Raw genomic sequence first — 25010 nt, 5'->3', positions numbered from 1 at the left:
ACCATAATAATAATTTAATACAGTAGAATCTCGATAAGTTAAAGTCCAAGGGAAACACAAAATGTTTTAAGTTATGGAGGTTTTAAGTTATCAAGTGTCTATGTTAGGTAAAGGTTAATATAGAGGTATGTACATGTTTCTATGTACCCTAGTTAATATAGAGGTATGTACATGTTTCTATGTACGCTAGTTAATATAGAGGTATGTACATGTTTCTATGTAGTTACTGAGGGCCTATACAGAGATTATTTATTTAAGTTATAGAGGTTGCGTATTTTAAGTTATAGAGGTTTTGGGCTCTGATGGGAAGGGAACATAGTATTTTTTGAAGTAACAGAGGTTTTTATGTTACCGAGGTTTAAGTTATCGAGATTCTACTGTACTTTTATAAAAAAATTACACTAAGAAGTTTATGATGTTTTTTGTTTATTTTAACGTACTCTTTAGTGCAATAAAAATGATCAATGAAAAGATTTATTGGACCGATTGAAGAGTCGATTTTGAAAATTACGGAAATTCTGTTTTGGATATAACAGTGTACGGATATCGTCACTATGAATGAAAATTCTTATGTAATCTTACATAAGAATTTTTATGAGTTGAAATTTAATATTAGAAATAACTATAATCTTTGCGCTAAAGGATAAAAATCTTTAATTTACGTCAAACTGTGAGTTTTATTGTAACTGATCCTTTTCTAACAACGTTTTATTTATTCAGCAAAACGAGATTGAATCTTATGTAAGAAAGGGAGGGGGGTTCGAGATCTCTTATGCATGCTTACGTGGTACGATCAAAAATCGTCAAAATTATGCTTACGTAATTAATGAATGGGCCCTTAGCGTCAAGGATACTCTTTGAAGGTGTAAGCTCTTCAGCCCCTCCAAGTCATATAATACAAAAACAAGTTTTTCAAGTCCCACAATCCCATTTTTTATACCACAAAACCTTGTTTTTAACCTCCGAACCAAAAACAGAGATTTTTTTAAGTTTGACCGATATGTTTGTGTGTGTGTGTCTGTCTGTGGTAGCGTAGCGCCTAAACGGATGAACCGATTTGGATTTTTTTGTTTCGTTTGAAAGGTAATTTAACTGAGAGTGTTCAGTACAAATGTCAGTTTAGGGTTCAGTACCCGCAACAACTAAAAAATAGGCAATGATATTCAAAATCGGTTCAGTTTGGGGAAGGCTGTAAGGAAAAAATTGATTTAATGGAGAGTGTTCTTAGATATGTTTCGGCTAAAAATCTAGTTTCGTTTGGACACTATTTATTACCTCATTTGGTACATATTAAAGTTTTACATAAGCTAGTACAAACACTTAGGGACTTGTGCCATGACAGACTAGTTGATGTAAAATGTACACACTTGTACCCTACCATTTTTATTAGGACTATATAATTTCATGCCTCGTAGATTTTAAAAAGAATGATAAAAGTCACTCTAATCATCAGTCTTGTACGTCACATCTTTTAAATACAGTTTCCTGGTTTTTAAATCAAATTATATGATTTATAATTTGATTTTTATGACATTAGATATAATTTAATAAAAATTTAGTTATTAAGTTAAAATACCTAATTACATCATAAGCACAAAAAATTCTTAAATACAGTAGTTTACAACTCACTGCTTTAATTAAATCATGAGTTAAAAACTTCTAAGAAAATCTAATGTAAAATTACCATTGTGGCACTAGAATAACAAAAAATTATTGTTTAACAAAACATGTTTTACACAGCGCATGCGTTGTTCTCCATTAATTGACAAATTCACAATTGGATGGTCCCAACGGAGAAGAAAAATATTTAAAAAATCATTATACGCCAGTCAAATTTTACAGCAAAACGCGATGTAAAGCTGCTTTTAGCGAATTTCCGAAGGAAATGGAGTTATTTCTTTTGTACTGGTGATGGAATTTTGGGAAAATTTCTTCGAATGTTCATCGATCCTACCTACCAGATGTCAAAAATGACATCTCGTAGGAAAATGATATAAAAATGTATGTGAAGATTCACAATGGGAGGGGCTTTAACCCCCAAAACCCTTCCCGTACGCACGGGCCTGTAATCTCATGTTTAAACTTTTATTATTGTTAATTTTACAATATTTTATAGTAAAAGAAGCTCTGTGTATTGAATTGATTAAGAAAAATAGCGGTGAGATGCTAGGATGTATAAAAAAGTACACACGTTCTACTGCTAAAGTATGACATGTGGACACCTTGTAGGTGGCTATAATGCGAATAGTTTATTGCCATTCTAGTTGCATCGATTAAGTTGTCCTTCCATATATTAATCACTGCGTTGTGCGAATATGTGGTAAAATATTTATAATAAGTAAGCAGAATAAATATTTATAAATGCAAAGTTGAAGAAAATGTATTTATAACTATAATTTTTCAATAAAAACTACAATTTTAATCATAAGTTCGTTGGTTTGATCTGTAAAGGTCTTTTATATCGCGGTATTTGATTGAAAACATTTATTATTATTAAAAACGAACTTATTTATTATATTTGTTTTCTTTAGAAATATATAAGCTTTAAAAGCCACACCTACGTACAGGTTCGCAATTTTTGCTTATTTGTCAGTAAAACGATCATCATTTTATATTTTCAGCTTATCAAAAATATGATCAAAATTTAATAAATTTTATTTTTAAATCATAACCCTTTAAGAACTGATTGAAGTAGGTAAAACATGCGAAATTTTCTAATCGTGTACAAAATTTTTTTTTATATTCCCACTTTGATAACAGTAGAAGCCAAAAGTTAAGAATTCAGAATACTAATACCCCTACGAAAACTAATCAAGTTTTTTTTTACAACCAAAATGTGTTATTTTTTTTAATAAATTCTTACCTTGAGACAGGAAAGTTGACCATTTGCTTGTTTTAAATACTGTGCCAAAATACTTGTAGGTAATGTACAAACGGGATCTTTAATATGAACCACGTTCACCAAGGCCACCTGAAACAGACAAACAAAACCATATATTAAAAAATATTAAAATCAAATGTCAAAAATACCGACTTTATAAAATTTTGAAAACTTTGTCGTCGCTTGAATAAGAACGAAGTAAACAACTTGTACATTGGATGTAGTTTAAAGTAAAATAAATAAAGATTAAAAAAAATAATGATGTGAGTGGCCTCTGTTATAGATAGATATTAAAAAACGGAGGTTAAACCCCGTTATTATTATTATTATTATTATACAAATTTGAAAAGAATGATGTTAAAGATTAGATAATATTTTGATTTTGCATAAATACAATACATGTTACTACCATCTCTGCTCCTATGTTATCAAATTCGACTTCACAGGCCTAAAGTATAACAACATTTGATGGCCAAAAAGACAAACAAATATGGTTTCGTCTTGATCCGGGAGAATTAACAAAAAAAATTCGTGCGGACTGTGAGATTTTAACAGCCAAGTGCCCGGCGTAGTAGTCACAAATATGCTCCTATCTGCCGTTTTGGCCAAAATTCAATATCGTAACCGCAACCAGATTATATATAAATCCTAAAGTTGAAATTATTTAGTAGAATCTATTTCAAATTCCCACATCGTGAAACGTGGATAAATCGGTAACGAGAGACGTATATTATACTTAATCAAATATTTCGTCCACTTATCTTTAGGATATTCATGATTTTTATCAAAACTTTTGGGGGTGTATATTCCCCCTTCGATTGAAGATAGGCATCCGATTTTTAAAGCAAAATGGCGGTGAGATCTATCGATATTTGCTGTACATGTTTCGAAATGCATTTCTCCCTGATGATAGCAAAATAGTTCCACAGTTTAAAGCGAAAAATTTATCAAACTAGAATTTACGAACAAATAATATGATTTACGAGAATATTGATTAAGGCAGATAAATTTCTTTTTTTGTAACTGACATGACGGGAAATTGAAAAAGCAAAGAGTCAAATAAATCTTGTTGACCCCGAAAAATTAATAAAAAGTCATTACAAGAGACAAAAATTATTAAAAAAAGTAAACAACCTTAACAATTTCCCGTGATTGAAAAAACAAAAAAATAATTGGTACTATCCGCCTCAAGAAAATTTCCCGTAATCCATAATATTCATTCTTAATTAATTTTTTTTGTTTTGAAATTCAAATTAATTTTTTTTTTTTTTTTTTGGAAATAATTACGACAAATTATTTATGTGTTTACTTTTAACTTTATTTTAATTAATAGGCAACTAGTTGCAGCTACGCCTATGCATAATATATTAAGTTATAATAGGGTGGCATCCTGTTTACAAGATTATTTAATTTAAGCATATAGATAGACTATGTTCATAAAAAGCTAAAAAAAAATCAAACGGCAATCGCTCTATAAAGCAGATAATCACGAAAATGTTATTTCCGATACATATTTTCCAACTGAATAACGTGCGACTGTGGTAATTTTCCGAGAACTGAAAAAATATCGTTAATACACACAGCTGAACACACATTGTTAAAAAAGCTCCGATGAATTGTACAAAAGAGAGCTTTATGTTTCAGTTTGTTGTGCTTTTATTTTTTAATTAGAAACTAATCATAATTAATTTTCGGACAGACGGGGTAGGACGACATTTTAATCTATATACCTAAATATCTCCTTTTGCAGTTAAATAAAAAAATAACTTAAACAAAACTTGAGATTGATGGGAGACATTACGTTCTGACATCAGATTGGCCCTAGTTCTACGAGTTTCTTTAATAGCCAATTTAGATTATAAACGGTAAGAGATAGAATAACGCTTTAAATTAGAAAGTTGATCCTCATTATAAAAAACTAACAATTTTTGTTTAAAACATTTTTTCGAAAAACGTTAGCTTTCGGAAGAAATGCGATTATAGAATATGTCATTATTGCATTTAATCGAAGGAAAATAAATCATAAGGTTTGCCTCATATATATCATTACGAGTTTGAAATAAATTATTGCGAGTTTGAAATATATAATAAATTTTTTAATCAAAACAGTCATAAAAAATTAGCTATTATTTTTTTAATCATGAAGTCAATACACACAAGAAAAACTTTTCCTTCGAGGATAAAATGTTGCGATGAACGCGTCACAAATTTTTAATTTCCATGTACGAAGTAAAATTTCGAAAACAATCATTGATCGGTTGTGTGTCAATTAGAAATTTTTGTTATCGGTTGTGCTTAAAAAATGGTCTACTAAAATGTAAGCGCCACTCTGTAGATTGGATGAAATGGCAAACCACTTTTTTTAAACAGATATTAATTAATTATCTAAATTAACAAAATCTTTAGTTTAATGGAACTAAAAATTGTTGAGTCAGTACAAAATGACGTCATCATTTTAATAAAATAAAGAGTTTATGTTTTTTTTATTAGTACACTTTCTTAGTATTTTGGTATGTATGCAGGCTTATTTTAAAAAACCTGCACTCAAATTTTTTCTCCTTTTTGAATTTTAATTTTCAAAAATATTAATATACGGCAGTAAAATTTAACAAAAAAAATAAATAAAACCCTTAGGGGAATGTGAAACTACGTTTTGCACGCAAAAAAAGGTTGTGCTACCTGCGTAATCCGTGAAAAACTGCGAGACTTTAGTACTTTTTTCAGTTTTTGCAGTTTTTGCAGTTAAATTGAAAAACTATGAGCTTTTGACATTAGTTACTACTATCATTTTGAAAGTATATTAAATTTGAAATAATTGAAGCCAACCACAGGTATGTCTAATAGTTTTTGAGATATGAGTGTTGAAAAATTTACATGGTTTTCAGAAATGTTAAAATTTTGAGTTTTGAAAAAATGTTCCTTATAAAAAATAAAAAAATAAACAACTTTTGTTTGAAGCAATTTTTCGTAACCATCATTTTTTTTTCGTGAGGGAGAACTTAGGGCAAAATTTTGATGTCTAGTGTCTCCAAAAATATAAAAGATAGAGAGATGTAAATTTGTAGGTATCTTCAACTAGTGAACCTTATAAAAAGTTTTGAAGGAAACGCTACAAAATTTTTCTAGAAAATTTTCAAAAACTAAATTGATCACACTGGCGTCGCTTGGATAAGAACGAAGTAATCGACTCCACCCACATCATAAATTTAATTGTATATCCGAATGTAGTTTTAAAAAATTAATAAAGAGTAAAATATAATGATGTGGGTGGCTTGTGTTATAGATAGATGTCTGAAAAGCGGAGGTTAAACCCCATTGTTATAATTATTATTAATATTGGCTCTTATTTCCCGAAATGTGGGATAATCGGATTGGAAGACACAATTAAATTTTTTAAATTTATGCCAAATGTTTCTTGGGATTAAACATTTTTGTGATTTTCCAGATAAGCAGACTTTGCGTTCATTATAATTACAAATTTAAATTACAGAAATTATGAGTTTAATTAACAATTTTGCTTAATAGAGTCCCATTTCCCAACTCTCCCCTAAAGGTCAGTATATCAGGTATCTAGTGATTTCAAAGTCATATCTTTGATTGATGATTGATCATTGTCAATATTCATTACCCAATATTTTTTATTGTTTTATTTGTTTTGAAATTTTTGATTTATTCATCTCATGTTACTATTAGCAGATATTTTAAATATTGCTTTCGAAATAAAAAATCACCTTGACTGCTAGTGAATAACCTTTAGACACGTGAAAAAAAGTTGCAAAATTCTTCAATTCTATTTTGATGAGATCATAAAAAACTTAGAACAAAAAAAATTAAATTTTTACATATATTTATATTTAAAATAATACTGTGTACAAAAAATAAGGTGACATTTGAATTTAAACTGCGCGCGTTTGTTGTGCATTATGAATTCCTTCCGTCCGACCAAACAGTCAACAAGGAATATTATTTGAACGTTATGTATCATTTTCGTAACGCTATCCCCTAAAAAGGCCGGAATTGTGGAAAGAGAATTAATGGTTTTTACACCGCGATAATGCACCATTCCATACTGCACTCATATCGTTCCCCAACCACCGTATTCACATCATCTGGCGCCGTGCGACTTCTGGCTGTTCAGCAAGCTCAAAAGACCGCTCCGGGGACACCGTTTTGATACGATAGAGGAGATTCAAGCCGCAGCGAAGGCGGGATTGAAGGCAATCCCGGAAAGTGACTATAACCAGTGTTTCGAAGATTGGAAAATTCGTTGGCATAAGTGCATTACATCGGGAGGGAATTCCTTTCAAGGGGATGGAATTGATTTGGAAGAATAAATAAAGAATTTTCAAAACAAATACAATGTCACCTTATTTTTTGGGCACAGAATGCCCCATTTGGGCAGTATGTCTTTCATCCATATTAAAGTATAAGGCAACGAGAATTAAGATTTACAAAAAAATATGATAATATTTTCTGGACTCCGTACAAGCCAGCAGTCAGAGCCTATATTACTTGAAGAATTTTATCAAAAACCCGTAATTAAAATTAACACAGCACGCAATGGTAACAATTAAAATTTCTTCGCTTACAATAATTTTAGCTAATAAAATACTTTCTAAAACAAAGGTTATGAATAAATATTTCAAATACTTAATTCATAACAATATCCTGCATTTTATTCAAATCCAATACATTTCCGGGAACAATATTGGAGAAAGTGAATTTTTTTTTAAAACATACCTACTTTTTGTATATATTTTTTTCCTGATTAAATTTTCAATTTGGGTTAATGTTCTTATAATATAAAATATTATACCTACATTTATATTGTTACGTAATAAAGAATTTATTTTATTAAGGAAATACGAGCAGAGTAGCAACTTTAATCCTTTTTTATAAGAAATAATACAGAATGGACCATTTTAGTGTATTATGACTAACAATAAGCATCACGTTTGAACATTAGTTTGGACCTAGTTCTCCAGATTGCTTTAATAGTCAATTTAGATCCTAAAAGGTTAGAGATAGATTAAAATTATCCTTCGAAAATCATTAGCTTACGAAGAAAATGCGACTTAAAAATATTGCATTTAATTGAAAGAAAATACGCTAGCTATATTAAAAATTTATTAGACCAAAGTTGGCTAGAACATTAAAGGAAATTTGTCAAATGACCTTGAAACTAGAATTTCAGATCAAAGACATGAACATAAGATAATGTCCTCTATTGTTCTTGACAGCTTTTGTCTAAAGCACTTTTCTGAAGCTAGCGTATTTTCTTTCGATTAAATGCAAGGATGACATATGTTTCCAAAACCTTACAAAAACATCAAGATTTTTGAATTAACTTTCTAAATTAAAGTATTATTCTATCTCTTAATTTTTAGGTAAGAAAATCTAAATTGACCATTCAAGCAACCCGGAGAACTAGGTCCAATCTGAAGCCAGAGAACGATGCCCCTAATTATACTTTAAATTTTATTAATAAAAAAATTCGTAACGCAAGAGCTGCTAAGTGAATTCCCTCTTAAAGGATTGAAAAAATAACATATTCATGAAAAATTAAAAAATGGAATATTGAATTTTAATTTTTATTTCGAAAACTAAGGGTCTAGACAAAAAATCACAAGAGTACTTTTTTGCTTAGAACTGATCAAAAAATACAAGTAATACTATTTTGAAAAAAAATCAAAATTTTGTTTTTTGGGAAGTATTCTGTTAATTTGACTTTATATCGAGTCGATTGGTGAATATTCCATCTTTCTAGCATGTATAAAATAGAAAAACGTAGTTATGGGGAAAGGGGTGTTTTTCCTATTACCCGGGGGATTGCAATGAAGAAGTTTTCCAATTTTTCTTATTTGCCAATTTCGCGAGTAAAAAAAGACCGCATGCTTTTAGCACGTCTAGAAGTTTCTTAGAATTCGTATACTAAGAAGAAGTCTCTTAGAATTTGTCGGTGAGTCAGTCAGCTTTACTTGGGGTTAAATATTATCATAGATAATTCGTATCGCGACAAGATATCATCATTATTTGAAATATTACCTATTACCATACAGTTGAACTAAAATTTGATATTTCGAAATTTTCCGGCCATTTTGGCGACAAGATAATAATTCTATACTTAAGTTTGATAGGATAGCGTATCGGATTTTTACAGAATAATGGCTTTGTGAAATTTAAAAAAAAAAGATTTTTGTACTCATTTTTGTTCAATTTTCAAATATTTACCCAAAAATTGATTATCAAGCCGTGATGTGATATCTTCAGTAATAATACCTCAGTAATAATAATTTGAATATATATATTTAAAAGTTTGACATTAGCGTGTGAACAAAACACATTAAATTAAACTGAATGTGATATTTTTATAGACTATCATTTCAACATTAAGAAATAATTCATAAAATTATTTCAACATAAAAATATTCTCTATTGTGCACAAAAAAATAATAAAAATCTGTGTAAAACTATAATAAATTACATTTTTATTTATAATTGTTATCTAACAACTAAATTAAATCAATGTCATTTTTAATTAATTTTCTTTACTCACTCTTTTAAGTGTGGAAAAGTTATTATGTAATTTTCAAGGATATATTTTTAAAATACATAGCCAATGTTTAAGTTGTCATTTTCATTTACAGCATAATTTCATGTTTTGTGATAATTCATGATTATATATGAACTATGAAGGTATTTTGTAATAGAAAAATGGTAATATATTCAATATCTCATTCGGTCTAGCTTTGCCATTAGAACTTTTGTGGAAGAGAATCCACAATCATTCGATTCGCTAAGTGAGGAGTGATCGTTTGCCAATTCCACCCAGATTTACATATTTCCTTATCACGTTATCACTACTTAAGCAACTATAGAGCCGAATATAACTACTAGTAGCTGGATGAAAGGGCATCGCTCGGTATTCTTTTAGTTTAAAAGACACAAATTTTATCACTAATATAAGAACCGCTTAAAATGTCTCCACACAAATATCAATTTGAATGTCCTGGTAATGTACTTTATTTCGCTATCTACGATACAAAGCCACACGGACATACAAGACTCACACTATATAATACATACGAAGCGAACCACGTACAATGTATATACTCGCCAATAGATGTCAGGAAGAGTCATATTTTGCAGTTGATGTTTCAGTTTTTCCTGAAAACACGGATAAATCGACGTTTTCTAAAAATGAAACCTAGCTAGATCGATTTTTCGGCCCCGAAACACCCTACATTCTAAATTTCATGAAAATATTTGGAGCCATTTTCAAGATTATTGATTTCCCTAAATTCTTTCAGAGCTGTAGAACACAGTTCTGAGAATTTTGATTAGAAACATTTTCGTGATTTAGAATTTCTACTAATCGTTTGTTAAAAATGCCCCTATTCGGAGCAAGAATACCCTATTAATCCCTCTAATTTTGAAGCTTTCGAATGAGTTAGATATAACTCGAAGAATAGCTTAATTATGGTGGAAACCGTGGGAAAGAACAAGCAATCTAGTTTCATAACGTTTCTAACACATTTCTAATTTTTTCCATAACATTTTATTGTCAACGTATTTACACCATCCGTGAAATTTTCTCAGGAAAGTACCTTAATTTTCAAAAATTTATACTGAACAAACAGATAGGCAAGCGATTTAATAATCAAAAATTCTTGTAATAAAAATTACTACTTACGGTTTCATCTGGATGTAAGTCATCTGGATGATCCACACGCATCAGAAAAATTACCAACGGATACGCTAATCTTGGTGGAGTTCCCAATTGCAACGATGGTTTTGCTGGTAACGATAATGTTATTATTCTATCACCATGTGGGCTATGTCTATTATTTAAAAAAAACATGTTAAGGAAAATTTAAATTTGGTTTGTAAACATATTATAATTAAATTTCTTGGTAATTTTCATTAAGCATTCCTGGAACTTTAATTTATAATAATTAAATATGAAATAATATATTGTAAATATTTACGTTTAAAAATGGGAATTCCAATTTTTATTTATAGTTCAATCAACCAAAATTTAATTACTTACTAAGAGATTAAAAGGAGAAAAACTTGTAATAGATTTAGTGAATGTGGATTTTTTTTGGAGATTGTAGTTCAAATGATAGTTATATTTACTACTTTTTCATGTTTTCATGGCTAATGTTACTTGCAAGTGCCAGCAATTTTTATAATTAAAAGTTTAACATTTTAACGAGTTTTATGTATCTGAAGTATTACATTCAAGAGAAAATATGTTTTTTTTAATGTGAAAGGCATTGCTTAATAATTCGGAATATATTAAATCGTGACACTGAAGCTTGGGACATGTACTCAGATATTTAGATTTAAGAATCGAATCGTATGCATGCCATGAATTCTGCTGGTAAAAAAAACGGCGCAAAACGATTGAAATACTTAGAGGGTAACTGTCTGCGATTTAAATCGACTCTTAATTCTTAATTTGTTAAAAGTTTAAAATAGAATCGATTTAAGCGACAAAGAACCATGGAATATTATTAAATTAAAATTGGAATATATAAAAAATTAAACATGGAATATACAGTGTGATCTTTTCGAAAGTATCCACCCTTAATAGCTCTTGATCTAATGTTATTATTGATTTAAGTGAAAACTTTCCCGTCGATACAAGACCGACGTGTTTTCACTCAAAACAATAATCATATCAGGTCAAGAGTTACTAAAGGTGAATACCTTCCATCTTCTGTGTACTGTATCTTGAGAACCAATGGATAGATTTCATTTTATTTAACATAGTGAATAGAGAATTTTATGCCCTTTCAAAAGACGTATAACAAGTTAGGGGGTGCCATTAGAAATTTCAAAGTTGGGGTGACCAGGGGAGAAGGGGCGAAACTTAAAATTTTCTAGGTAACATTTTTTAACTTCCTCTTCGATATCGAAATCGACGTGTTATCACTCAAATCACTAATCACATCAGATAAAAAGCTATAAAAGGTGGATACTTTTGAAATGATCACAGTGTAAATAAAATATAAAATATAAATTGTTTCAGTATCCCCGAATTTGAAAGTGATATACCCTATTTATAAGAGTACAATTATCTAATTCACATACTGATGATTAAATGTAGTCGCCCTAGACAAAGGTATCCTATAAAAAGTGTTACTTTAATAACAGATACAGTTTTTAATAATAATTTAACAACTTAACCAACAAAGGAATAAATTTCAAATACTAATCTCAGGAAATATATATAAATTAATTAATAAATTAAAAAATCACAAAAGTAAACATGGGAAAAATTTGCTTACATCAAACAGTTGCCGAATGCACAATTATCTTGTAATTAATTTGTCATTAGTGTTAATTATTTAAATTATACGAGTAATTTTATTAATGGAACTCAATTTATGTTAAATAAGATTTTAAAGAAAGAAACTGTGAGTTTAATTTAAAGTGCAATAGTAAGTCGGTTTTTTTTTGTTAAAAGTTTATTTATTATAGTGATTTTTAGTAAATCTAAAGTACACTAACTAATCATCGAAATCGGTTGACGGGATATTGAGTTATTCGTCCATTTGTCGGGCACATACTTAATGCAAAGCTAAGACTTATATGGTTTTCTCATGTATGTCATTATCAGAACTGGAACAAATTGAAATGGGATCACACGGAAAGCACTAGCAACTTCAAATAGAAAAAGAATAATCAAAATCGGTTCACCTAGTCGAAAGTTCTGAGGTAACAAACATGAGGTACAAGAGAGAGAACCTCCCTCCTTTTTTGTCGGTTAAAATATGAATGCCGTAAATCACTTAAATAAATTCAAGTATTAAAAAACTCTCAAGAAAGATCACAGATATATTTTGACATGAGCACGCCCAATATTGTATTTTTTCAATCAGGTTTAGCTTTTCGCTCTAATAGATTTTATGAACTAAGTGTTCTGGACACTTTTTTGGTAGAATAATTTCACTGTACATTTTACAATCGATAAAATTTTCTGATATTTATTTATTTGTTAACTTATTAATCAGATTATCCGATGGAGAATCAAAAAATTTGGAGTAATATTTTTCTTTCATTTTTTTGTAATTGGACACAAAAAAAATTACTCCCCATAGCAGTGCTAGTTCATTTCTTACTCTATAAGCAAAACTATTCGCTTGAAATCTTTCGATTTTACATAGATATACATTTTTTTTGTAATTAATTTTATTTTCCTCCAAAAATAATAAATCATATTCAAGGCCTTTGCAAAACATTTATGTATAATTCACCTTTACGTGAATCTTCCATCTTTTCAAATCTGTAATTAAATACTTTTGGTGTAATTTTTGTGAATTAAATATTTAATTTAAATGACTTGTATGACTTGTGACTTGTATACCTATAATTAAATTTAATAGATTTGACTCGTTAAAATCAAATAAACCAAATGTAAAAGGTTTAAATGTACGCAAATGATTCATAAAACTGCGTCATTGGAAATAAACAAAAAAACAATTTTTAATTCAATAATATTAGGTGTAATTAATTTTGGGGGTCTGTAAAAATAGCTAAAAAAATTCAATTAAGTTATAACAAATCATCGGTTTAAAAGATCTGAGGTGAGGCCTACACAGCCTATAAATGTCAACAGGGTGGACCATTTTAACTTATTATGAGTAATAGAGTAATAGCTCATTTTGTAGATAACCAATAAAAAATTAACTTTAACAAATGCTGCAGATGTTGATGGGGGACATCATGTTCTGACATCAGATTGGACCTACCCGGGTCGTCTTTATGGTCAATTTAGATCCTAAAAGGTAAGAGGTGGAATAACACTTTAAATTCGATCCTCATAAAAAGTCGATCCTCATAAAAGGTAAGGTGTTTTAAACTTTCAAAATGACCCTCATATTTTTCCTCATTTTTTGAAAGCTTTTGGAGTAAATGCGACTTAAAATTATGTCATTAATACATTCAATCGAATTAAAGCAATTGATTATTAAAGCAACCCGGGTAATTAGGTCCAATCTGATGTCGGAACATGATGTTTACCATCAAACTCTGCAACTTTTGTTTAAGTTATTTTTTTATTGGTTAACTACAAAACGAACTGTTAGCCATAATAGATTTAAAAGTGAATTGGTTCAGTCGAAATTCGATTCGCCAGCCACCTCCTTCGAATAACTACTATACAGAGTGATTTAAATAAAAGTTTCCACTTTTATATTTCGAAAAAAGGAATAGAAAATAATATAAAAATACGAGTCTATGCAGTATTTGGTACACTATTAATTTTTCTAAACGGAGGTGCTTTCACGTTATAAATTATTGTTCTTACAATCCTTCATTATTAGTCTTTGTGGAAAAGAACTTTTGTTTGATATTTTTTTGCGAAGTCTCAATTTTCGGCACCTGATTATACGCTTTAATAAGGCTAAAAATTGTAGCAAAAGTATACTGACCAAATTATTCAATAAAAAGAGAATTTGTAAAAAAATTGTTGTTTTGTTTTATTGGTTAAACAAATGAAAGCAAAATATTTAGTTAATTGTTAAAATACCCTGTATAGATAGATTTGAAGTTCAGTATCTGCATTTTTTTTTTAAATTAAAGAAGTTTAAAAAACCAACCCATTTGACAGTCATTTTTTTCTAAAAAATTATTTTCTAAGTAATTTTTTCTTTCTATATTTTTTACCCTTGCGGGAAAACTATGATATTTACAAAAAAAAAAAAAAAAAATTGTTTCAAACAAAAGTTGATTATTTTTTTATAAGGAACAACTGTGCAAAATTTCAAATTGATATTCCTTTAAATAACGAAAATATGAGGTTATCTTCATCTTAAATGCAACACACTCTGTATATGATTTTGTTGATATATGTATTCTCTCAAAAAATAATTGAATAAATTAAACTCTAACCATATCCGTCTAAAATTTAATTTTTAATTTGTATATGTTGCAATAAAAATAGAACAACTTTTTTTCAAATTAATTTTTTTGTCCAAAAGAATAATATATCATATTCAAGACCTTGAAAAATTTTTTTTTTCATATTTTTATTTACTGATTGTAATCAAGCATAATTCTTTAATTTTGATGTCCAATTTTGTTGATTCTTTTATTAATTCCGAACTGTAATTATATTTTTTTATGAATTAAGTTAAATAATTACCGTTGGTCTTTTGAAAAATCATTACTGTAGGTCTGGAAACTATCGTAGAGCAGCTTTTCAAAGTTCAATCTCTTCGCCTTGACTTGTTTGTCTTTGATAATTTTCAGACCATAAGAAATGATTTTACAGAAGGACTTTTTTTCGAAAAGCTTAATTTTTCGAAAAATTTCTTGTTTTAAAAAGAAAACGGAGCCATTACCTATATTTTCACTTGTTGTCATTTAAAAAAAGTAATGAACAAAGTAAAAACACGAAGTTTTTACCGGTTTTTCCAAAACAATTTAATTTTAATTCAACGCACGCCATTCGGTTTTTTAAGACCTACGACTTTCCCATTTAACTTTTTTGGATTAGACGTCATTTTTTTTTTAAATTTATAAACCGGTTTTATTACTTTTTAAAAACTTTTAGGGCAAGGCTGACTTGACAAGCCGAAAAGAAAAAACTTTGTGTTTTATTTTTCTATTTCAATATGGGCTTCCGTAGGTTGTTTGGACTAATAGTCAAGTTAAATAGTTGTCTCAGTTGGAAAATGAATACAAATCGTTGTCTTTGTTTTGAATATGTTCGTGAAATAAAATTAATATGAAAAAAGTTGTTCTATTTTTATTGCAACATATACAAATTAAAAATTAAATTTTAGACGGAAATGGTTAGTGTTTAATTTATTCAATTATTTTTTGAGAGAATACGAAAATCATATACAGTGTGTTGTCACATTTAAGATGAAGACCTTATATTTTCGTTATTTATAGGAATATCGATTTGAAATTTTGCACAGTTTTTCTTTATAAACAAATAATCAACTTTTATTTGAAACAATTTTTTTTTGTAAATATCATAGTTTTCCCGTTTGGGTGCAAATTAGTTTGGTTTTTTTAAAATTACTTATGTGGCAATCATCAGTCCATATTATAAAACTGTAAACTACCCGCTTTGCTGGGCAACATTCCCACCTTCACTCTTTCCCCCATATCGCCTTGCGTAGGGGTTACAATTTTGTAATTCACACGTCATGCTCTTTTATTTGATATCCCACTTGGGTGTATTTGAAAATATTCGATTATTCATCCCCACTTTCTCGCTCCACCCCCGAAGGTTAAAAATAGATCAAAACAATCCTTGAAGCTGGTTGTGTATCCTTTGAATATTTGTGCTTAATCGATGCACAACTTTTTAAGTTTTTGAAACGCATCCCTTTCAACCCCTATTTCAACCCATTACTCTACTATATTATGCATGTATTATACATAAAAACCATATTAGGTCCATAGGACCAATCTTGTAAACCGTTAGAGATAGAACAAAAGTTTAAATGTAAAAAATGTTCCTTATAAAAAAATAAACAACTTTTGTTTAAAACATTTTTTTGTAAACATCACTGTTTACCCACGATAGCGTTAATTAGGTACAAATTTTATGGTATGTATTAATATCGGAATATCAGTTGTGTGGCTATTTAAAAGTGGATATCTTTTTTTTATTTACGTGACGTCAAAAACCAACGATTGCGTCATCAACACTGTCTATACATGGTATTTCAACAGTTACTTCAGTCAATTGTTTGTTTGCACTTGTTTTATATTATTTATTGATATTGATATTGATTTGGTAGTCGAGCTGGGAATATACAAACAAAATATGTTACAATTATGAAAACATTTCTAGTTTGTTTAGTTTAAATAACATTCAGATAATTGTGTTTTATTGTACTAAAGAAAACATCCACTTTTCATGATATCCACATAATTTGGCTTGGTTGACATTTTCCTTAAATGTCCTTAAAATCTGCACTGTAATTGTAAATTTGAATTCAATTTTGAAAGTAGATTTGATTCTTGATGAATGAATATTTCATAATTTTGTAATAATTTTTAAATTTTAAAATTTGTAGGCTGTGAACACTCCTATATTTAATGATAAAAATTTTAATTCAAAAACGAAAGTAAAAATACTGTTTTGCAATTTTATAATTTTTTAGATGTATTATGTGGGTAGCACCTATTATATTAAATCACCTATGATAAATTTTACATTAAAAAACTTTACTCCAATAAATTAAGTGGATTATATCTATTGCACAAGATAACAACTAACTGAGTTTAAACTTTAAGTATTTTGTTAACAATTAATTTATTACACGCGTATTTAATAATGATTGCATTAATAATGTTTGCACGAATTATAATCGAATGGATACTGCGATAAAATAGAGAAGCACTTACATGGTATCAAGTTTCTAAGTTTACTAATTTTCCCAGCACGTAACCCATAAATGCAGGCGCGTCCAACCTGCGACCCGCAACGACTGTGCATTCGGCCCGCAAAACTTATTTTGAATTTATGGAATTAAGACCTTCAGAAGTCATAATAAGTAGATATTATGAAATAAAACTCTAAATATCATTAAAGGGATCAATAATTATTAAAGGACACCACCAAAAAAATGTGCGATTAAAATAGTTTTGGCGAAGGAGCTAACACACTGACAAAGAGCAGAACAGTGGACGAGTGGACAGACTAGAAAAAGGTCGAGCGAGTTAAAGCAAAAGCTGTAACCGTTTGACTACTTTAACTTATGATCTACTTTAACTTACTGATCAATTATAATAAATGGGGCGGTAAATAACACTGCCGTCGCTTGGTTAAGAACAAAGTAAACGACTCCACCCACTTCATAAAAATTTAATTGTAACCGGATGCAGTTTAATAAAGATTAAAAATAATGATGTGGGTGGCTTCTGTTGTGCCGTATATGTCTGAGGAACGGAGATTAAGCCCCAGTATAACTATTATTATTATAGTATGTAGATTTTATGAAATAAAATTCTTAATATCATTAAAGGGATCAATAATAATTGTTAAAGGGCACCACTAAAAAAGAGTGTGATTAAAATAGTTTTGGGCGTGGGATCTAAATGACAAAGAGTTAAATTTCTAGAAAAATGCATTTTGTATGAATTAAAAAAAAAAAAAATTCAAATCTTGAGCCGTCCATAATATTTGTATTTTTAAGAAACAGTTTTAAATTTTATTCTAGCAAGTAACATTCATCCTTTTTATTTATCATCTTAAACCCCAAAACTTAACTAGGGGATATATTACGTTGAATATTTCTTTTACCTATTTACCTATTTGGACATATTGATAATATGCCTTTTACCTATTTACTATAACATAGATATAGTCTAACGAATTTTAAAAAAGGATACTCTTCGTTAATACCAATTTGTTGAAAATGCCCATTTAGTAGAATATCAGCTAATGCTGCATCTCGTAACGCACCCCATGGTCGCCATAATGCTACATGTAGCTCTCGTATACTTACACCCCAAAATGCTCGTATTGTATATCGTACTTGGCTCGATATTGTGCATTGTACATCTGAAATAAAAAAATTTGTTGATTGAAGTTCAATTTTAATTATTTACTTATACTTAATTACATTAAGTATAATTAATGATTAACTAATTACTTAATTGTAAATGCATGCAAAATTATTCAAGAAAATTTAATTTAATAAACGTCTATAACTGTGAAAATTAAAATTGATTCGTTGTTGATATATAAAAATTTGTATTACATAACTGTTTAATTCCAAGCGGGAAACTATCTTTTCATTTTTTGCTATGATTATAGTGGGGTGGTGGATTTGGTCTTTCGGGACAAAATGAGTAACTTTCTGATTGAATAGTATGTTGTAATCACGTTTACCATGAAATTGTAGTTATGTATAGGAAAGTTGATGATATTTGATAATGAATTAAATTTTACATCTGATATTGACATAAAATACAGTATGTTCTATTTAAGTTAAACAAATTATTATCGTTTAAGACTTGTTATTCTTTAGACTATAGTCATAATTTTAGAACAACTTGTATACCTAATTCAAGTTATCACAATTGCAACATAAAACACAATCGATTAATAAACTCCAAGCTTTTGTTTAAAAAACGGATATATGCTTTGAGAATTTATACTTTTAACAAAAAGAAAACCGACTAAAAAAAAACTATTCCAAAAAAAAATTAATATTCACTAAAATTTACAAAAATAACGATAATCAAGTTCGTAAATGAGCATCATAGGTCAATTGGGTCTTGGGTCCGTAGGACCTATCTTGTAAACCGTTAGAGATATAACAAAAGTTTAAATGTAAAAATGTTCCTTATCAAAAGTTAAACAACTTTTGTTTGAATTATTTTTTCGTAAACATCACTGTTTACCCGTGATGGCGCCAAGTAGGCGGAAATTTTATAATATGTACTATACTTGATTATCAGTTATGTATGTGTCACATGTTTGTATGTGTTATGTGATAAAGAAATCAACACTGGCTATGCATGGTATTTCAACAATTAACTCAGTCAATTGTTTGTTTTCACTTGTTTCTAAATATAATTGCTACAATAATACTGAACAGGTGAGGCAGATCGAAGAAGAAGAACAATTTTCTAATATAAATGAATAGTACAGTTTTTTTTGCAATATTTTCAAAAACAATTTACATATTCATAACTAAAAAAAATTTATTTATCAAAATTCACTAAACAGTAATTATTTTAATGAATTAGAAAAAAAAATTTATAAGTAATTTTTTTCTGCATTAAATATATAATCAGAAATAAATACATAAATTATTTATTGCTTTAAAAAAAATTGAATTAATTTAATAGCATATTTAAGAAATTTCTAGAAATACAAGTAGGTACTATAAAAATCACAAAAATATAGTAAAAATAAAATTTTGGTCTGTCAAGGTTGAAACACATAAGAGGGTAATTGAAAATCCTGTATTGCACGGATTATTATCTATTATTTAATCAAGTAATTATACAACTTTTGTAAATAACTGGGACAATGTCATTCAATATTTTTTACGAAAGGTCATTTCTTTTAAGGTCAACGGTACAAAAATAATAGATTATGAACTAAATTAACTTGAGGTTTAAATACAAATAGTTGGTTAATTAAACACAATTCATTTATCAAAAATTAATTTAGGCTGATTTTTTTCGCTGAACTCAGTTGAGAATACGATGTAACTGCCGTTCAAAGTAACTGAAAATTACGTTAATTATAATGCTTTGTATTCATAAAAAAACGATTTTTGGCCAATATCGATCAATTTCATATATTTTTTTCGTTAATTATTCACTCATTAAGAGAAATATAGATAAAATTGATTGTTTTGAAAACGGCTAAAGATATCGAAATTGCTCATTCTACATTTTTTATGAAAACAATTTTCGTTTAAATTTAATAATTTTTTTTTATAAAATCAATTAGTTTCAAGATATTGTTAATTAGCAAATAAATATATATATTTGGCCGTTTTTCCCGATTCTCGGGAAACTGGCTGAGAATTTTTGATTCAACATTTTTTAAAGAGAAAAAAATTTCCAACAGTTTTTGTTTGAAACTATTTTTCATAAAGTCGATGGTCTCCAAGAAATTGGCCAAAAATCATTTTTCTTATGTATACATAGCGTTAATTAACGCAACCCTGAAGGTCAGTTTTGGGAACACAAAAAATTGAGTTATTGTCTGTCATATTATAAATGAAAAAGTCATTGAAAACAAAATACGTAAGAAAAAAGGCAAAAGGTTTAATTAAGTACTTATAAAGGAGTTCTAATTACTACATCAATTCTCGACTTATTCCCAATTTCCCATTTCGTTTCCTCCCATAGTCTAAAGTGTGTAAGCCTTAACATGTCCTTCATTAATAATAATAATAACAGAGTTGAATTATCCATCTATATGACAAAGTAGGTTCGCTACAGGCGCGAGGTTACAATGGGGCGCGCGAGTGGAAATATTTAAACAAACATAAAATTAATTGTGTAAGATAGTATGACATTTGTACAGTTATTCAAATGTATGACAGTCTAATTCATACAATTTCTGCAGAAAGAGAAAATTTTATTGAAAATGGAAAGCAAGATTTTGAACTCTCAACAGTCAAAGAAATATGAAGAGGGCACAAAGAGGATACGGAAGAGAAATCTCACAGCAGATGAATCTGTCGAAAACATTACTACTAGGGTATCTGATCGGGAAACATTCAGAGAGACATTATATCTAGTAATTATAAACAGACTTGTGGTTGAACTTCAAAACAGTCGAGAATTGTACAATTTTACAGTAATTTTTAATTTTTAAGCAAATTGATCAATTTGAACACAGAAGAAGTTCAAAACAGAACAAGTATATTATAGTAACGATGTATTCTGGTGTTTTAGAAAAGTGCTTTTTTGATTAATGTACCCGTCTATGTTCTTATTTAACAACGATAGTTCGAGTCGGAGAACTGTCCCAAACAGCCACCTCGATTTTATAGGTTTTACGAAATAAAAAACTTGAACCTAAAAACTAAAAAACGGTTTTATTGATAGAGCGAATAATTTCTTAAAATAGACACTCTTTCAGTTCCCTCGAAAGTAAGAATACCCGGATTATTTTTATCGTTATTTAATATTCCAATCTTTTTTATGGATTTAGGAAAAAATAGACTCAAAAAAAGTTTATGTAATAGTATCCTATTTTTGAACGTAAATGCTAAAAACTTCAGAATCCAAGCAACTACTCTATCGCCGACAAACTCATCCCAACCAACTCCAGGTCTAATTTTTCCGATTACCCACTAATTACAACAATGCTCCAAGCCTATAAAATGCGTTCTATTTTTTCCAATTACCCATTTTGATACACCTAAAAATCGATCATTCAAACTGTTTATAGAAAGAACCGCATGTCATCTGATCGTTTTAGACCAATGTTAGTTAATTTGGAATACTTTTTTATTATATTTTTTTGAATAAATAAATAAACCAATTTATTTAATTAGAATGTTATTGGTCTAACTCTTAAAGGCTATAACCACCACCGCTTGTTTTTTTAGCAATTAATAGGTACTGAAGAGAATGGGTAGTGTAATAAAAATAATGAATGGTGGTATTTAATATAAATGGTAACTTTTTTTTATTATAAAATAAATAAAGTAAATATATTCAGGTCAAAGTCAACCGGCATCAGCATCAGCATGGCAATTCATTCAACCGTAAACCATACATTGAATTGAAATCAAATAAAATATTATTTAAAAAAAATTTAATAGACCGTATTCTCATAATGAAGCAAAGTTTCTACAACTCTTTTTCTCTGCCTTTTGAGGAATGATAAAGGTGACTTTGATAATAAAAAAAAATTTGAAGTTTTAACTATGGCTCGAGTATTCAATTTATGGAAATCGTGTTTACTGATTTTCGTGTTGAGATTTTACAATTGACGAAAAAAATTTAAGGAAATTTGCAAATGTTGAAAAGATATTTTTTAGAACTGCACTCCATCTTCCAATCCTTTCGACATTTGAAATCTTCTTGCAATTTTATTTTTCACGTACTGTATTTAAAATATATTAATAACTTTCTTTTAATATATACGGTAAAAAACTTGGTCAATTTTCAAGTTAGAATTCTAAAAATGATATATGAGCATGATTCAAAACAAAAGTTTCCTGTATTACAATTTTCAAAAAATTCATTCTTCAATGGGGTAAAATAGGGGGTGAAAGTTTATATGACACTTTGTCATTTTTGAAGTTAGAAATGTAAAACTTGATAAAAATTCATTCTTTCAGAGGGTCAAATAGGGGATTAAAGGTTATAAAATTCCGTAATTTTGGTGGTGAAAAGGGGATGAAACTATCATCAGGGTATGAAAATTCGTCATTTTTGAATTAACTTAACTTTTTAACTATACTTAACCGAATTTAAAAATTATTTCACCAATAAAAAGTTACATATCAGCGCGTATCATTGGCAAAATTTCATTTTCAAAAAAGTTCCCCACCAAAAAATTAAAATCCATAAAATTGTGAAGAAAAGGGAGGATAAGTGAGGGCTGTAACGCGGTATTCTGTTTTAAAGGTAGAAATTGTCCAATAATGCGGGCGGGTATCTGCTTGTTCAACATATGAGCCAAAATTAAACCTTCAATTTCTTTATAACCCAGCATGGCTTTATAAATCCTCAAAAATGCAGTCAAAATCAATCTTGGAAATTTCGCTTCATTATGAGCTCACGGTTTTATAAGTGAATTTACATTTACACATACATGTACAGTGTCTTATTTTATCTCGTCAGCTTATGAAATTGCATTTTTAATTTCACTTTCTATATAATATTGTGTCTAGTTGATTTTTTATATTTTGTATTGAAGTATTTAGGTCACCTGATTTTAACCAGCAAATATAGCGTTAAACTGACGGTACGATATATTCGAGTATGAGGAATTTATTAATTTTCTTTATTATACTCTGTAAATATATGCGCTTCCACCATAAACAGGATTCTTAAAATATATGAGAACCGTCAAAAAATTCAATAAAAACACTGTGTTGTAAAACGAAAAAGTCCAATATTAAAAAAAAAATCTACTTAATGAAATGGAAATGGACACACCCCCCACGTTCATTCTCTAGACTGGAACAAGGATTAACTTCAAAATCATGGGAGTCTTCAGTTTTTTTATTATCGATTCAAATTCTCATGTTAAAAAGAGTTAGTTTTACACAAAAGCTTAGCTAAAATTGAAAAAAAAAATTTTTGTAATTTTTGGAAAGTCTTAAAAAATAGTAAATTGTAAGCTCACTTCTGACAATTCAGAGAGTAATGAAAAATAATAAAATTATCAGTTCATCTACTTGAAATTATCATGCAGTAATTTATTTTAAGATCGCCTCATCGACTTTGATATTAACTTAAACGGAAGCTACAGATTTTTACAAATGAATTTATCCAAAGTTAAAAGAAACAATTTATCCGATTACAGGGTTATCGAATGTAAAAAAATTAATATGTAATCATCTGTCGTTTTTCGCTTAGCAGATAACAAAGTCATCATCTTCAACTCCTCTTAGAAACAACGTTGTCTTAAAATTATCTACATGTTTGTTTGAAAAATTTTTTCATAAATAGGTATTATAATCTCAGCTCAAAGTAATAAACTAAATTCACAATACAATAATTTGTTATAAAGAATAGCTCCGCCCCAGTACAAAAGATGTGAGATCATTTTTTCTTCTAATAATTGAAAAGATATCTTTCTAAAGCAGGAGTATCCAGCCGGTCGACCGCGATTATTAGTTAATTAATCGAGGCAAGGTAAAAAACTATGGTTCTCGCACATTGAGGGTCTCACCGACGTGACCGACCTACGTTTGCGAAAAGATTTTGAAATTTCAATCAAGTTCTGCACGTTAAATCCAGTTTGATCAATGGAAATTGGTTAATTTTTCTCATGCAAACATAAAAAAGAACTGGTTTTTAAAAAAAAATTTTTTTTTTTTGAGGAAAGAAACACTCAATTATTGAAGTATTTACATCTGATGATGAAATCTAGCAATACCTTGTTACAAATTAATTTATTACCAGCTTCAAAACTTGACGAAGTAAAGAGGGTATGAGTAATAAACATAAGTGGGTAATAATCGTTCGTAGAATATATAATTAAAACCACTTACAGGGTGTACATACAGAAAATTAAAAGTCTCTTTCAATAAAGAATCATGCTTGGGTGCTTGGTGTTCATATTCAGGTGATTTTATGATCAAATTGATTTTATTTCGAGTGATTGTGGTGTAGAATCTTAAAACTCAAATCTCAAACAAAACGGAAAAATTTCATCCATAATGAATCATAAAAAGTTGGTGCAAATTACAAAACACCACTGAATTTGCGCGTTTATAAAAAGAGTTAAGTTTTACTGCGCCCGTTTTTCTCCCCCCAAAGCAACAAGTCATTAGCGGTGAAAATTATCTTCAAAACAACATCACATTAAGGGGACCTTTCACCTTGAGATTTTTTTGAAATTGATATTTTTGATATTTATACATAAATAGGTCCCATTAAACCTCTAGAATATTACCTTCAAATTTCAGAAAAAACAAAAAATATTTTTTTGAGTTAT

General features: G+C 28.9%; 1 protein-coding gene across 2 annotated transcripts in view; it reads right to left on the bottom strand.

Annotated features, from left to right (window-relative positions):
* LOC123292252 (cell growth regulator with RING finger domain protein 1-like) overlaps positions 1 to 25010 on the bottom strand; it is a 63578-nt gene that overhangs the window by 20471 nt on the left and 18097 nt on the right. The window contains exons 3-6 of one of the 2 annotated variants that reach the window (XM_044872829.1): positions 18261 to 18419; positions 13692 to 13709; positions 10575 to 10720; positions 2864 to 2971 (exon numbers count right to left, since the gene is read on the bottom strand). In XM_044872829.1, coding sequence (XP_044728764.1) covers positions 2864 to 2971; positions 10575 to 10720; positions 13692 to 13709; positions 18261 to 18419 — 431 coding nt within the window. Of the gene's footprint in view, positions 1 to 2863; positions 2972 to 10574; positions 10723 to 13691; positions 13710 to 18247; positions 18420 to 25010 lie in introns of both variants that reach the window. The other variant, XM_044872827.1, reaches the window with a different exon arrangement.

The sequence above is a fragment of the Chrysoperla carnea genome, chromosome 2 (genome assembly GCF_905475395.1).
Source record: "Chrysoperla carnea chromosome 2, inChrCarn1.1, whole genome shotgun sequence".
NCBI lineage: Eukaryota > Metazoa > Arthropoda > Insecta > Neuroptera > Chrysopidae > Chrysoperla > Chrysoperla carnea.
The sequence above is the reverse complement of the archived record's forward strand: the minus strand, read 5'-3'. Positions and strand labels throughout refer to the sequence as shown.